Here is a 14,849-nt window from a genome sequence, read left to right on the forward strand (position 1 = left end):
TGTCAAAACCTTCCTTTCAAGATTTGTAAATGCAGTATCTTGCGCCTTATTGAGTTGTTCTGAAGCAGACTGTTTGCTGTATTGCAATATATCAGTCATTTGGTGATCAATCAGCCTTCCTGGAAGCCACCCAGTCCCCCCTCCGGGCCCTAGAGGGGGGCTTCTAGACATCCATTTAGCCTTTTCTCTCGTTCATAATGGAAAAAATCTTTTGCAAACAGCTGCACTGTATATTATCCAAAATATTGTCTCAAACGGTTGTAGTCAGCCAACAATTACGGTAATTCCTGTTTCTCTTAATCGGAGGGATTTCAAATTTTCCATAACCGCGTAATAGGGGAGTGCCATTTTAATCCTTTGTTCTCCTCTTTAACAAATATTTCAAGTCTTAAAAAACAAAAGAAGCTGCGCATGAATCCCAATTGTAAATAGAAGTCCTTCTGCACTCATTTTTTTTAGAAGCAATTTAAGTTCTCAATGAGGCTTGGCATGAAAAACCAACTATTGAACTTAAGAAAGGAGAAGAAGAAAAGCATACCACTCACCTCCGCAATCCACACATCATGATGAGGATATCTTTGAAGTCCGAGCTTATACACCAGAGACTGCAATCTGCAGGGCTTTTTGTTCAGCTTCTTCGATTCAGACCATGTCTGTTTGTTTTTCAAATCTATTTTAATTCCCAAGCAGATGTGTCTGGCTATAGGAGTGACATCGGAGAGTGCCAGCCGTGACCGTGCTCTTTGACCCAGTGTCCTGCCGGCTGCACCTTAGTGCACCCTGGCAATCTTGGACAATCCGCGGGTCTTTGAGACAGTCCTCCCCTACCCTGGGGAGGCTGCCAGGGCTAATTACCCCCATATAAGCCCTGAATTATCGGCACGGCTGGGGTCCGATCTTGTGGGAGGCAGCCATTCCCAACCGCCGAAAACAGAAAGTCCTCTTACCATATAATTTCTTTATGAATGAATAATCTTTCAATAACATACTAATATTTAAAAAATAATTGTTTTTTTCATTGCAGGGGGTGATGAAATGGAAATTAATAACAAGGGGAACCAAGAAAGAATCCACACCATAGAGAAGCCATATAAATGCTCAGATGGTGAAGATAACTTTATTCAGAGCTCCCAGACCACTTCTCATCAAATAAATCCCATTACGAATAAACCCTATCAGTGCTTGGAATGTGGAAAAAACTTCATTAGGAGCATTCATCTCACTTCCCATCAAAGAATACATACAGGGGGAAAACCTTATCAGTGCTTGGAATGTGGAAAGAGTTTCCGTCTCAGTAGTCATCTCACTTCCCATCAAAGAATTCATACAGGGGAGAAACCCTATCAGTGCTTGGAATGTGGAAAGAGCTTCAATCAGAGCATTCATCTCACTTCCCATCAAAAAATTCATACAGGGGAGAAACCCTATCAGTGCTTGGAATGTGGAAAAAACTTCATTCAGAGCATTCATCTCACTTACCATCAAAGAATACATACAGGGGAGAAACCCTATCAGTGCCTGGAATGTGGAAAGAGTTTCCGTCTGAGTAGTCATCTCACTTACCATCAAAGAATTCATACAGGGGAGAAACCCTATCAGTGCCTGGAATGTGGAAAGAGCTTCAGTCAGAGGAACGGTCTCACTTACCATCAAAGAATTCATACAGGGGAGAAACCGTATCAGTGCTTGGAATGTGGAAAGAGCTTCAGTCGGAGCACCTCTCTCTCTTACCATCAAAGAATTCATACAGGGGAGAAACTCTATCAGTGCTTAGAATGTGGAAAGAGTTTCCGTCTGAGTCGCCATCTCACTTCCCATCAAAGAATTCATACAGGGGAGAAACTCTATCAGTGCTTAGAATGTGGAAAAAACTTCACTCAGAGCATTCATCTCACTTACCATCAAAGAAATCATACAGTGGAGAAACCTTATCAGTGCTTAGAATGTGGAAAGAGCTTCAGTCACAAAGCCAGTCTTCCTTCCCATCAAAGAATTCATACAGGGGAGAAACCTTTTCAGTGCTTGCAGTGTGGGAAGACTTTCAGAAAGAGCTCAGATCTCACTTCTCATCAAAGAATTCATACAGGGGAGAAACCCTATCAGTGCTTGGAATGTGGAAAGAGCTTTAGTCAAAGTTCACATCTCACTTCCCATAAAAGAATTCATACAGGTGAGAAACCCTATCAGTGCTTGGAATGTGGAAAGAGTTTCTGTCTGAATGGTCAACTCACTTCCCATCAAAGAATTCATACAGGGGAGAAACCCTATCAATGCTTGGAATGTGGAAAGACCTTCAGTCACAGTAGCCCTCTCTCTTATCATCAAAGAGTTCATACAGGAGAGAAACCCTATCAGTGCTTGGAATGTGGAAAGAGTTTCCGTCACAGTAAGACTTGTTGTGTTCACAAAGTAAAGGAAGGATTGAACTCTGATTAATAAGAATACACACAGAGGCTTGAACCAGCAAGACTCTGGGAAGGGTGCGTATAATCGTGTCTCTCTGTGCTTGTCCGTCGCACAGCCCCTGGCCCAGGCCGTTTTATTCACAAAAGAACTTTTTACAGAGCATTCAAAAGAACCAATCATATTTCTTCTGAGCATTTCCACAAACCCACGTGGGGAGAAAGTTAACCTATAAACACTAGTTATCCATGCATACTTTTGGGGTAAATAAGTTGAGAACTACAAAGGGGTGCATCTGGCAACCCCAGAGGTGAGAAATAAACATGATAAGAAGGATGGCCAGAAAAACCAGATCACTATCCCCTTCATGTGAGATCTGTTTCCTGGCTCCAAGATTAACATCTTAAGATAAATATATAAGAAAACTGCATCAAAGAAACTTGCCCACTATCTTTATGGCACAGGCTGCCTGCCTGGCGTAGCAACTGCTGTGTACGTGACATGTGAAATGGGCAGTAGAGGAAATGGCCAGAGATTCAGAGGTGTAGATTGATCAAGAATCATGTCAAAATAGTTTAAACCCAGTCAACGCAATGCTTTCATTGCTGACACGGATGGTTTACTCTATATTTGTTATAATTCCTCATAGCAATCCCACCTGATCACTACATCTCTGGATATTTGCACTCCGACAAGACTCTCATTTCCCATCAAATAATTCATACAGGGGAGACACCCTATCAGTGCTTGGAATGTGGAAAGTGCTTCCGTCACAGCTGCACTCACTCTTCCCATCAAAGAACTCACTGCGGGGAGAAACCATAGCAATTGCTGTGTTGTGATTGTATTTTAGCAGACTTTAATTTGTATCACAACAGTGTTATTGTGCTTCTTCAACCCAGCAGAGAAGTCAGCCTTGCCTCTCAAGGGTGTCCCATATCATTCATACTATGTATCCAGATCTGCAAGGTGGAATCAATGGCCAAGGTGTTGAATTCAGACTTTTCTCTGTGGGAAGGTTAGGTCTAATAATCTCTTGCTACTTTTCTCCTTTGATCCCTCAAAGTCCTTAGTGCATGCCAGGAGCAAAGAATTGCATCCATGAGGGAGAAGGACTTCTCTGTGTATTACGTTTTGAACAGCAGTAAGCAGTTTGTTTGCTTCAGCCAAATCCAGTTCTCATCTGCACACATATGATACATGGAAGGAAACAGCTCTATTCAGCCAGACCATTTAGAGGACACCCTCTACAAGCGTCTTTCGATGCTAGTTTCTGTTTTGTTTGTTTGTAATGTTGGCTTTTAACTAGTTTTTAACTTCTTGTGATGCTATTGTTCAGTTTTATGTTTTTGCCTTATCTCCCAGGTCCTGCGCCATTGAATAAGATGCACAATCCCGTAATCTTCAAAATGAATTAATAGATATGCACAATTGTTTATGTTTCAAAGTGAACAATTCCAAGCCTATAGCACAGTCGTCAAAACAACCACATGAAATAAAAATAAAACATTTCAGAAGTTCCTGAAAGGATGGATCATTGGTCCAAAGACGGGCCATGACGCTGGGCTTTGCTGCTGCCAAAGATGAGTCTCGCAGATCATGGTTCTGTTGGAGATTCATTCCCTGTGCCTGCAGTCATGGGATTGTTGTCTATCACATTATGGTGTATGTTTTCATTCCACAGTGTGGGAAGTGGCGAAGACAGGATGTTTTTGTATTACTGTGTTCTGTGAAGTAGGGCTATTGTCCTTTGTTCTTTCTCTTTTTGCTGTCTGATGAGAAAGAGGAAGGAGCTAAAGCAGAATGCTCTGAGTGTATTATATGTAAATGTAGATTAGCCAAAATGCTGTGCTACTGAGGTCTGTTACGCAAACTGCGAAGACTGTGGATCCCTGAGTGTGCTGATGTCTCCAAGGCATCAGTCGCTGTGATGTTCGGGTTGGAGAAAGCTTTTAAGCTCCCGATCAACCAGGAGGGAGAGAACATGCCAGTCGGGCATGTGTCTCTGCCAGGGTCCTACACAAGAGTAGGACGATCCTAACAGGTTCCTGTACCTGGACTGGGACACCCAGCTTCTAACCTGGACTTAAACCACCATTGCAGGAATCATATCAAAAGGTTAAAGGGAGCCTCTTCAGTCACCCACAACCCATGGGGGAAACCCCCCTAACCAAAACCTGTTGTGGTTATGAGGTGGGACCAACCTGCGCCCATAGCACTTGGCCCTTTTGTGGCAGAGTAACACGCAGCTTCCAAGTGCGCAGGAGTCCCAAGTCTGGTCCAGAGAATGGAAGGAAATTACAGGAAACATCCAAGTACAGACAGAATTCTTTTACTCCTGGTCTTAGGCCCGCTGGCTTAGCCCTGGCACCAGGTGTCTGGGGTTGTGCATGCTGTGGGGCATGTGCATCTGACACCAGCGTGCAGTGACATCGGGCACTCATGCCCCCACTGGGCCATGCATGGCCCTGGCGCAAAAGTTGTGGGTGCCCAGCCCCTCCATTGGGGGGATGTAGGGGTTGGCAGGGCCCTGGAGAGCCAGTGCCTATGGTCTGTCTTCAGCGTAATGGTTACAAATCATACATAAATTAAGCATCTTTGCTTCAATACTGGTGATCTTTGCTTCTTCCAGTACACTGATTTTAGTTCACCTGTCTTCCCAAGTGATGCGTAAGATTTTTTGGAGACACTGTTGGAATCTTTCGAGGAGTTGGAGATGGTGTTTATAAGTGGTCGACATTTTCCAATGTTACACCACTGAGTTGGATTTGCTGCCCTGCCCCCACACAACACATCCTGTACCAGATGAAGCAGGATTGCCACTTCTTGCAATGGCATGCAGCGAGTTCACTACCTGTATAGGTACTTCTTTGACTGGCAGGAGCTCTTCCATTTCGCCATCGACCAAGGGAAGTATATGGCCATGTTCCCAGAGGAGGAGCCCCACATCCAAAAGTGGGACAAGGACTACCTGCAGGGCTTCAAGTCCATGGTGGATGGCTTCTGCTGGGGCCACTAAAGGATCCTTGGGCCCTTCTTCCACCCCAGTTTTCTCTCTCACACACAGACAGACAGACAGACACAAGTGCAACGCCTGAGGCAGAGGAGCCTCTTCATTTCTCCTCAGTGACACCAGAGGAGGAGAGAGAAGGAAGAAGGTGGCACTATAAAGGACTATTTCGGAATTCATTTGAATAAATGAATTTAAATACTGGATGGAATGCAGGCAAAGCTTGGTGAAAGGGTCTTTTTAATAAAGCAAAATGCCTTTCTGAAGAAGCAGATATAAGCTCCAAAAGCAAGAGATAGAAACAGAAATTACGCAGAATGAAAAGAAATCCTCCGACAAACGAGGGAGCCCAGGGAAACTGCCGCCTGGTCTGCCAGGAATGGGCCTCCTTGGCGCCTAAAACTGAGGGGAAGGTCAGGTTTCGAAAGGCGGGAAGTTGGGAAAAGGCGGGAAAAGCCGTTTCCCTCAGAGCAGCCACCGCCTTCCCAGTGGAGGGGCGGGGCCAGGGCTGTTTCGTCACGGGTCCTTGCCCCGCCCTCCCTCCGCCTCCCCCTCGCCCCGCTTCATTCTCTGAGGAGTCCGCGAGAGAAGGCCATGGGTCCCCCGCATGGAGCATGCGCAGCTCCTCTGTGCCCACGGCTGGCCAAGGGTTAACAGGAGCCGAGCTGGAATCCTAGAGAGGCCAGGAAGGGGGGCAGGGGTCCCAGGTCCTCCAGAGCGGAAGCCCCTCCTCTTTCGTCCTCTGCCAAGGCTGCCTCGGTGGCCCCTCCTGGGATCCAGTGAGTCTCCTCTCTCTTTCCCCTTTGGGAGAAGGGGGGGTCCCAGGGCTGCAGAGGGAGGATACTCAAGGGGGGGAAGACCCCCAAGGCAGGGAGCATCCTCCCCTTCCTCTCTGTTCAAGCTGCTGCTCCTCTCTCTGCCTGCCAAGGGGGTCCCACCCTCCCCAGAAGAAAGCCTCTCTGTGGGCTCCTTCTCTCCATAGAGGGGAGAGCTGGGTGCCTTCCGTTCGCCAAGGGTTAAAAGGAACTAAGCTGGATTCCCAGAGAAGGGAGGACAGGTCTCTTGTGGTTTTGCATGCTGCGGGGCATGTGCGTCTGACATCAGCGGGCAGTGACATCGGGCATTCATGCCCCCACCGGTGTGGGTGTGGGTGCCCAGCCCCTCCATTGGGGGGATGTGGGGGCTGCCCGGGCCCTGGAGAGCCTGTGCCTATGATCTGCCTATGATCTGCCTTCAGCGTAATGGTTACAAATCATACATAAATTAAGCATCTATCGGAGCCCTGGTAGAGATTCAGCTTAATAACTTAACAGTTTGAGAGTAGAGTTCTGACTTGGCTACAATATCATCAACTATATGAAATGTTTAAAACAGACAGGAAAACATTTTTTGGACCAAAGCTCACCATTTGTAAAAGACCTTTTACAAAACAAAGAAAAATATTGTCTATAATGTACAAACTGTTGTTAGATTGGGAAACAAAAGATGAGCTTGTTAAAGCTTCTATGACACACTGGGCAATAGAGAAAGGATATAAATGATAATTAATAATAATAATAATAATTGTGGCGTTTGCCTCTAAGTGGGTCATAAGGAAAGGGTTAAATGAGTGTGATGTGATTGGCCAGAGAGAGGAGGAGTGAGAGTGGAGCTGTGTGGAAGTCAGTTGAGAGTTGGGAGTTGAAGAGGGAAGAGGGAGGTTAAGTCTGTGGGTTGGTCTAGTTGTGTTGTGAGTGAGTGAGAGGAATTGTTAGGTGGAGTCTGATAGATAGTTGGAATAATCAGTTTGAAGTTGTTAGAAACGCGTAAGACAGTTAAGGAACAAAGATTAAGAAACTGCCAAGAAAAATTAATTGTAACCATAAGTTTGTTCATGCCTATAAATAAACTTGATTATTTGTTAATGTTGTCAGCTGTCTGGACTCTGTGTACCCGTGAGAAACGGGTTGGTGGCAGCAAAGAAAGCAATCACAGTGGTGGCACAGGGTCAATAGACCGTCAAACGTCCGGGGACCCTGTGTGATCGCCACAATTAATCTGAGCCTCTGGGAAAATCTGTGGAAGAGCGATTTGAAGTACACAGCATGTAATTCTTTGAAGGAGAACTACCTGAAAATGATTTCCCGATGGTATTTAACTCTGAGCAGACTTGCTAAAATAAGTGCTGGAGATGTAATGAAATTGAGGGTACATTTTATCATATGTGATGGACTTGTAAAAGGGTAAGAGAGTATTGGGAAATTATATACAGTGGTGCCTCGGTTACTGAACATTTCGGTTTTTGAATGCCAAAAACCTGGAAGTAAATGCTTCCATTTCCAAACACACCTTAGAAATCGAACTACTTCCGAGGCATTTTTCAATTTTCTCAATAGAATTTGCCATCTGCCCATTGCGCCCCGATTGTCGAATGTTTCAGAACTTCCGGAATGGATAACATTTGACAACCAATGTACCACTGTATCATGAACTGGAAAAAAACATGTTTAAAAGTTCATTTTCAAAAAACAAAACAAAAACAAACCCCAGTGTTATTTTTGTTGGAGATAATTCGGAGGGAAATTCCCAGGTGTCAAAAAAGGCTATTCATGTACGCCACTACCAGGGCCTGTGTCTTGTGTGCCCAAAGAAGTAAAATGAGGTCCCAACCAAAGAAGAATGGAAACTTAAACTGATGAAATATGTGCAGCTTGCAGACTTAATTTATAGAATGAGAGCAAGGATGTACGTTTAAAGAAGCCTGGAAAACGTTTACTGAATATATGGGTGTCAGGGGAGTGTCATGGAACAGGGAAGGGAGGTAGAGAGGCCGTTGGGATACAGGGAGCCCCCAAAGATCTTGCGACGCAGTTCCTTTTCCTGTGGTGAGGAAAGCCAAGCCTCCAGTGGGGAAGAGGGATGGGGGGGGGATGCTGATGGGAGCCCCAGCACCGCACCTTCCCAGGAGGGAAACACGCGTCTTCAGTCGCCCACCTTGCGCAGAGGGGTAAAACGCAAGGAAGGAAACGGCTGGGGTAAAAACCAGAAAGAGCCACTCCCGGATAACTGCTAGCGATTGAGGCAGACATTAACTTTGGGGTTCTGCACTGTAAAGTTTTGCACCAAAATAAAACCTGTAAATGACATAGGGACGCGGGTGGCGCTGTGGGTAAAAGCCTCAGCGCCTAGGGCTTGCCGATTGAAAGGTCGGCAGTTCGAATCCCCGCGGCGGGGTGCGCTCCCGCTGCTTGGTCCCAGCGCCTGCCAACCTAGCAGTTCGAAAGCACCCCCGGGTGCAAGTAGATAAATAGGGACCGCTTACTGGCGGGAAGGTAAACGGCGTTTCCGTGTGCTGCGCTGGCTCGCCAGATGCAGCTTCGTCACGCTGGCCACGTGACCCGGAAGTGTCTGCAGACGGCGCTGGCCCCCGGCCTCTTGAGTGAGATGGGTGCACAACCCCAGTCTGTCAAGACTGGCCCGTACGGGCAGGGGTACCTTTACCTTTTTACTGTAAAGTTTTGCACCAAAATAAAACCTGCAAAAGACAGGTCAGAGTCCTGCCTGGTTACTCACGAGCAACCACCACTGCCACCTGACAATGGGTAAAAATTGTGTTCATTCAAGAACGCTGGTAGCATTAAGATAAATTCAACAGTGTAAATAAGTTTTGATGGATTCAATAATGGAATACTGAATGGTTTAGTTCATGTAAAATATGCAGGGATATATGGTATGTAAAATAAACCACCGAAAGAGAAGGGAGGACATTGATTTAAGGTTGTTTAAATGTCGTTTAGAAAATTTAATAAAAATTATATATACTGGTGTAAAAGGTAAAGGGACCCCTGACCATTAGGTCCAGTCGTGGCCGACTCTGGGGTTGCGGCGCTCGTCTCGCTTTACTGGGCGAGGGAGCCGGCATACAGCTTCCGGGTCATGTGGCCAGCATGACTAAGCCGCTTCTGGTGAACCAGAGCAGCACACGGAAACGCCGTTTACCTTCCCGCCGGAGCGGTACCTATTTATCTACTTGCACTTTGACGTGGTTTTGAACTGCTAGGTTGTCAGGAGCAGGGACCGAGCAACGGGAGCTCACCCCCTCGCAGGGATTCGAACCGCCGACCTTCTGATCGGCAAATCCTAGGCTCTGTGGTTTAACCCACAGCGCCAGCGAAAGGGGAAAACCATTTTAGTTTCTATTCTTGACCCTGTTTTCCGAGAGGGGGGAAAGAAGCAAGCGCCAAACTAACCCTCAGCTGGGAGCCAGACCCGCCCCATGCATTTTGGAGCACACAGCCTCTCTCCAAAGAACCCTGGGTACTATATTTTGTTGAGGTGCTGGGAACTGCAACACTGAGGAGGGGTAAACCAGTTCCCAGGATTCCTTGGGCACAGTCAAGTGCTTTAAATTGGGTGCACGTGACCTTATAAACCTTTATCCTTCCGTCTCCCGGGTAAAAATTCCCCAAGCTATTTAGACTTTCCTTGTAAGGGATTCTCCCAGTCCCTGGCAGTGCCGCTTTTAATCAGGTGTTTTTTAATTATTTTATTTACTGGAACATCTTCCCCCCAAAAGAGGGACCCCTGCCCACGTGCCTTCTGCCGTTGATGCTGTGCCCTCTGAGCCCCCTGGGCTGGCCAAGACCCCCCTCCCTCCTTTGCCAGGAAATGTGCAGAGATGGGAAACCCACTGTCCAGGCCCCCCACCCACCCACCAGAGACAAAGGAAGAGGCAGGAGCATTGAGAAAACCCTTTTTTATTATTATCTGCACGGGAAAAGATTTACTTCTTCTTTGAGACGCCCACGGTTCTGCCACGACGGCCGGTGGTCTTGGTGTGCTGGCCACGGACACGCAGGCTGGGGTGGGGAGAGAAGAAAAGTGTGGCGTATCAGCAAGGTGGGGGGAGGAGAGAGAAGACAGGCATGCCCCTCCCAGCTCAGCCCTCATGACCCAATTTCTCAACCTACTAATGAGTACAGTGAGGGGCCTGCCAGATATCAACAGGCAGGGATTTGCCACCCAGGAAGCTTTCTTATCATCCTCCCAGTGTCGCCCTGCTGCCCCCCAACACCTGCTTGCTGCTGTTTGAACCCGCACGGACACCCTCTTCTTAGCCCCCTCCCTCTCGGCTACTCACCCCCAGAAGTGGCGCAGGCCCCGATGCGCCCGGATCTTCTTCAGCCGCTCCAGGTCCTCGCGGAGCTTGTTGTCCAGCCCGTTGGCCAAGACCTGTTGGGGCAGAGGAAAGGGGTTGGCCATAGGGCAGTTCCCTTCTCAGAACAGAGGCCCTGCATCCATGGGGCAGAGGAAACACAGCCGCCACCCGCCAGCCCTGGAGGTAGATGTCCACCTAGCATGGCCTTTTGGGCTCGCATGGGAGAAGAGAAGAAGAATTTGGATTTGATATCCCACTTTATCACTACCTTAGGGAGTCTCAAAGCGGCTAACATTCTCCTTTCCCTTCTTTCCCCGCAACAAAACTCTGTGAGGTGAGTGGGGCTGAGAGACTTCAGAGAAGCGTGACTAGCCCAAGGTCACCCAGCAGCTGCCTGTGGAGGAGCAGAGACGCAAACCTGGTTCACCAGATTACGAGACTACCGCTCTTAACCACTACACCACACTGGCTCTCGGTGTAGGAAGAGGTCTGGGCAACCGCGCCTGGTCCTAGCCCCTGCTGAACTCAAGAGAGACAATTTCATGCCCAGTTCTCAAGTCCATTTTGCAGATTTTACAAACCATAAGGACCTAGGAAGAGCCCTGAGGTTGAACCAGGCCAGAAGGGACCCTTCTGGACTCTCAGCAGCTAACCAGATCCCTGTTAAGGGAATCTCGCAAGCAGGATCCAAGCTGAAGAGTAGCTCCTGAGATTCCTAGCAGATAGTATGCAGGAAGATCATTGCCTCTGAGCAGGGAGGAAGTGCGGAAACAGCCTTCACTACAAATCTGTCCAGTCCTCTGGTAGCCAAAGCTATCCGAGTTTGTGGGTCAAACTCTTTGTCTGAACAGGCTCTCCTCCCCTCTCAGCTTTTCAAGTCCAACCGTCGCCACTGTCCCATGGATTTCTCTTTGGCAAGGTTTCAAATTGACGGCCCACCAGCTGCTCCTCAGAGGAGGCAGGCATTTCGCTTGCTGCTGTCCTCCTGGCTCTCACCTGGCTGTACTTCCCGTCCTTGACGTCCTTCTGCCTGTTCAGGAACCAGTCAGGGATCTTGTACTGACGAGGGTTCTGCATTATGGTGATGACACGCTCCACCTGCGAGGGAGAGAGCCAAGAGCGTCACAGATACGCTCTGTGTTGTGTTTGAATCAATCCTAAACATCAGATTGATTGTATAATAACTACAACAGACAAAAACCCAAGTAAATAATAATGATCATATTGTGTTAAGTAAACCAAAGATCAAGGTACATATATATTTAAAATCCTGTTTTATATTTCAGGAAACAGGAGTACCAAAAAAAGAGAAAACACCAAGATTTATCCCAACAACATTGAAAAGTTTAATAATAATAATAATAATTTATTTATACTCCGCCCATCTGGCTGGGTTTCCCCAGATGGACTCATTCAGGAAAGCAGGGGAGCATTAGAGGAGGCTGTTGGATTTAGCCCAGCATCCCCTTCAGTGGCCACCCGTTGCACCTGAACCACCGCAGAAGCCACACCAGTCGGGACAACCAGCTGAACAAGGTGTGCAGCAGAGGGTGCCTCCACCCACAGCTCACCCTCCAGGCTTTCTGCAGGGACACCCAAGACCCACTGAAGACAGGGGACACACACACTCACCTCATCTTCGGTGAGCTCTCCAGCCCTCTTGGTCAGGTCGATGTCCGCCTTCCTCAGCACCACGTGGGCGTAACGCCTGCCCACCCCCTGCAAGCAAGGAGAGGGGAGGATCAGGGGAGCAGGACCAAAGAGGCACTCAGAGAAAAGGCCACACGAAGGGATGCGACAGAGAGCACGGAAGTAGTTAACCAAATCTGCTTACTCAAGACCGTGCTAGGAAATGACTGCAAATAATTTTTTTTGCAGACGCAAAGAGTAAGTTTGTGCAGGAAGAGCTAGTTTGATAGAGGGAGAAAGGAGGCCCTCTACTTTCGCCAAATCACAAACCCAGCCCCGGACACAGAGGCCTGCTTTTCCCCTGAGAATGTGACTTGGTTCCTACACAGGGGTTGAGTAAAGGCGAAGGGACACCATGTCATTTACTGACCATTGCAGGTCCCCCAATGGTTGCCGCTGCCTCAAACGTCACAACTGCTGTGAGAGCGGCATTCCAAGGGGCGGGCTGGACTAGATGACCCATGGGGTCCCTCCCCACCCTATAATTCTACAATTAACTGAAGGAAATGTGCAACAACCGCCCCATTACAAACCTTGATGGCGGTGATGGCAAAGGCGATCTTCCGCCGCCCGTCGATGTTGGTGTTGAGAACTCGCAGGATGTGCTGGAACTTCTCAGGGATGACGAGCGACTTGGGGAGGAGGAGAGAAGCAAAGATTTATTGAGGCTCTGGAAAGGGCAACAAATCCTGGCAGCTCTGCAAAGGAAACAGTCTCCCCATTGCCACCGACACTGGAGGCTTGGAGGGCTCAGAGATGGGGGCCCAGACCCCTAAGAATGACTTAAGACCAGGCTTTCCGCGCCCTGAGCGCGTGTAGAAAGTGAAGTCGGGGAAATACATGTTTGCAGGTGTAAACGATTTCAGGCCTCCATTTCACAGATGGAGAAACTGAGGCTGAGATGAGCCATAAGCTGCCCATTTCCAGCCTCAGAATCCAGAATCCCACTTCCCCCAGCGGACCGAAAGGGAAACCTAGAAGTATGTAATAGTAATAATAATAAATTCTTCTGCGGTTCCCAGAAACATCGCTGTCTCTGACTGCAGAGACAAAACATACTTCTTTGAACCACCCTGAGCCCTGTGGGTCTAGGGTGGTATATAAATTTACTGTAATGACACTAATAGCAGCTATTTCAGCCTCACCACCACCTGTGAGGAAGGCTAGTCTAACAGTTGCAGGAGCCACCCAACCAGATGGGCAGAGAATAAAAGTATTATTGTTATTATTATTATTATTATTATTATTAGAGTATGAGCTTGCAACCAGTAAGCCCCAGAGCCCCACGAGGGCTTGACCCCAGATGAAGCCCCTGCCCACAAATGTCCCCCGGCTCCCTCTCTGCAAAGTCGAGACTCAGCACAGTGATTCCCGCCTCCCTTGCAGGGCTGTCGCCAAAAGCATCTGGAGCGACTTGAGGACTAGGAACCTGCCAAGCCCGTTTGCCCTCAGACTCGGTCTGACCATTATGTTTTCCTCCCCTTATGGTCTTGATTTATTGGCTACTTTTAAAATGAGGCTGCATTTTAAATTGCCTTTTAACCTGTATTTTAAATTGGTCCCCCCTTCTCTTTTCCCCCTATTATGTTTTTACTGTGATTTTATTGGTGTTAGCCGCCCTGAGCCCGGCTCTGGCAGGGGTATAAATAAAATTTATTATTATTAGCGAAGGGAGCTGAAGTGAACTGTGCGATTGAGGCTCCTCGAGGGGCAATGCTGGTGGAGGCTGCCCCCCACAGAACGCGACCAGGGCAACTCTCAGGCTCAGCGCCCCATTCGCCCCCATTTCCCAATTGGAGGGGGAGTGATCATCACACGACTGGCCTACCTAGCAGGCTCGTTGTGAGGCTCGCGGCAGTTATGAGCAGCTTCACCGGAGCTCCCAGCTGCGGCCACGCAGGCAGGAGTTCACCAGGTGCAGCGCTTCGCCCGCTTGGGAGAGAATCTGGGGAACTCCCTCCTTCGCCCACCGGGAAGACCCCCCGCGCCCTTAATAGCTCCCCGAAACCAGAGCCCATGCTGCCCCCTCCCCGGGGAACACCACAGTCCCGCTCCCGGCGCTCCCCCCGCGGCAGATGGCGGCGGATTCCTGGTACCCCCCCCCAAGACCCACCATGGCTGCGGCGCCTGCTTCTCTCTCCTGCTGTCGCCGGAAAAGGAAGTAGAGCCGGCGCCACGGCCTGCATATAAGACCCTCCCACCGAAGCGAAAACGACTTCCGGCGAAGGGGGGGGCCTAAGGACAGACCCACTTCCGGAACCATAGAGATAGAAATGTAGAGTTGTGATAGGGAAGCCCTTTGCTCAGCGACGTTGATCGGGTCGTCCGGCTTGGATAACCCCTCTCATTTACCATTATTTCAGGGGTGAAGCGGGTAAAGTGGGGTGCCGCCCCATTTCTGCTGGGAAATGCAATTACGTGCCAAGACGTTTTCTATATCTATGGTCCAGGGAGGAGTCCCTTCAGTTGGCTGTGCTCCGCCCTGCAATGCCCGAGTAGGAAACGAGGATGTGGAGTGGAAGGTTCCGTGAGAGGATATCTCCTCGCCGGAGGAAACTTGGCGTCCTTTTGGGGGCGTCATGGGGAAGGGAAGGAGGAAGAGGGGTGCTC

The 14,849-nt window shown here is 48.6% G+C and overlaps 2 protein-coding genes across 13 annotated transcripts in view; one reads left to right on the forward strand and one right to left on the reverse strand.

Moving 5' to 3' along the window:
• The window catches only part of LOC144324894 (uncharacterized), a 66,574-nt gene extending 62,654 nt beyond the window's left edge, over positions 1-3,920 (forward strand). For all 12 annotated transcript variants that reach the window (XM_077923170.1, XM_077923175.1, XM_077923173.1 and 9 more), the window contains one exon: positions 1,025-3,920. In XM_077923170.1, coding sequence (XP_077779296.1) covers positions 1,025-2,436 — 1,412 coding nt within the window. In that variant the 3' untranslated portion in view covers positions 2,437-3,920. The remainder of the gene's footprint in view (positions 1-1,024) is intronic.
• Positions 3,921-10,133: 6,213 nt separating this feature from the next.
• RPS18 (ribosomal protein S18) lies at positions 10,134-14,517 on the reverse strand. Its single transcript, XM_077923410.1, has 6 exons — positions 14,353-14,517; positions 12,773-12,871; positions 12,183-12,269; positions 11,547-11,648; positions 10,533-10,624; positions 10,134-10,251 (listed from the first exon to the last, which is right to left on the reverse strand). Exons 1-6 carry the CDS (start codon positions 14,500-14,502, stop codon positions 10,176-10,178), a joined length of 606 nt encoding a protein of 201 aa, XP_077779536.1. The 5' UTR covers positions 14,503-14,517; the 3' UTR covers positions 10,134-10,175.
• Positions 14,518-14,849: the final 332 nt, after the last annotated feature.

This window comes from Podarcis muralis, chromosome 2 (assembly GCF_964188315.1).
Source record: "Podarcis muralis chromosome 2, rPodMur119.hap1.1, whole genome shotgun sequence".
NCBI classification, from domain to species: Eukaryota; Metazoa; Chordata; class Lepidosauria; order Squamata; family Lacertidae; genus Podarcis; species Podarcis muralis.

Coding starts and splice junctions, on each gene's coding strand:
- RPS18 (XM_077923410.1), bottom strand. CDS start 14,502: ATGGTTCCGGAAGTGGGTCTGTCCTTAGGCCCCCCCCTTCGCCGGAAG. Junction 12,872..14,352: donor AAGCAGGCGCCGCAGCCATG/GTGGGTCTTGGG, acceptor CTCCTCCCCAAG/TCGCTCGTCATCCCTGAGAA. Junction 10,252..10,532: donor GGCCTGCGCCACTTCTGGGG/GTGAGTAGCCGA, acceptor TCCCCACCCCAG/CCTGCGTGTCCGTGGCCAGC.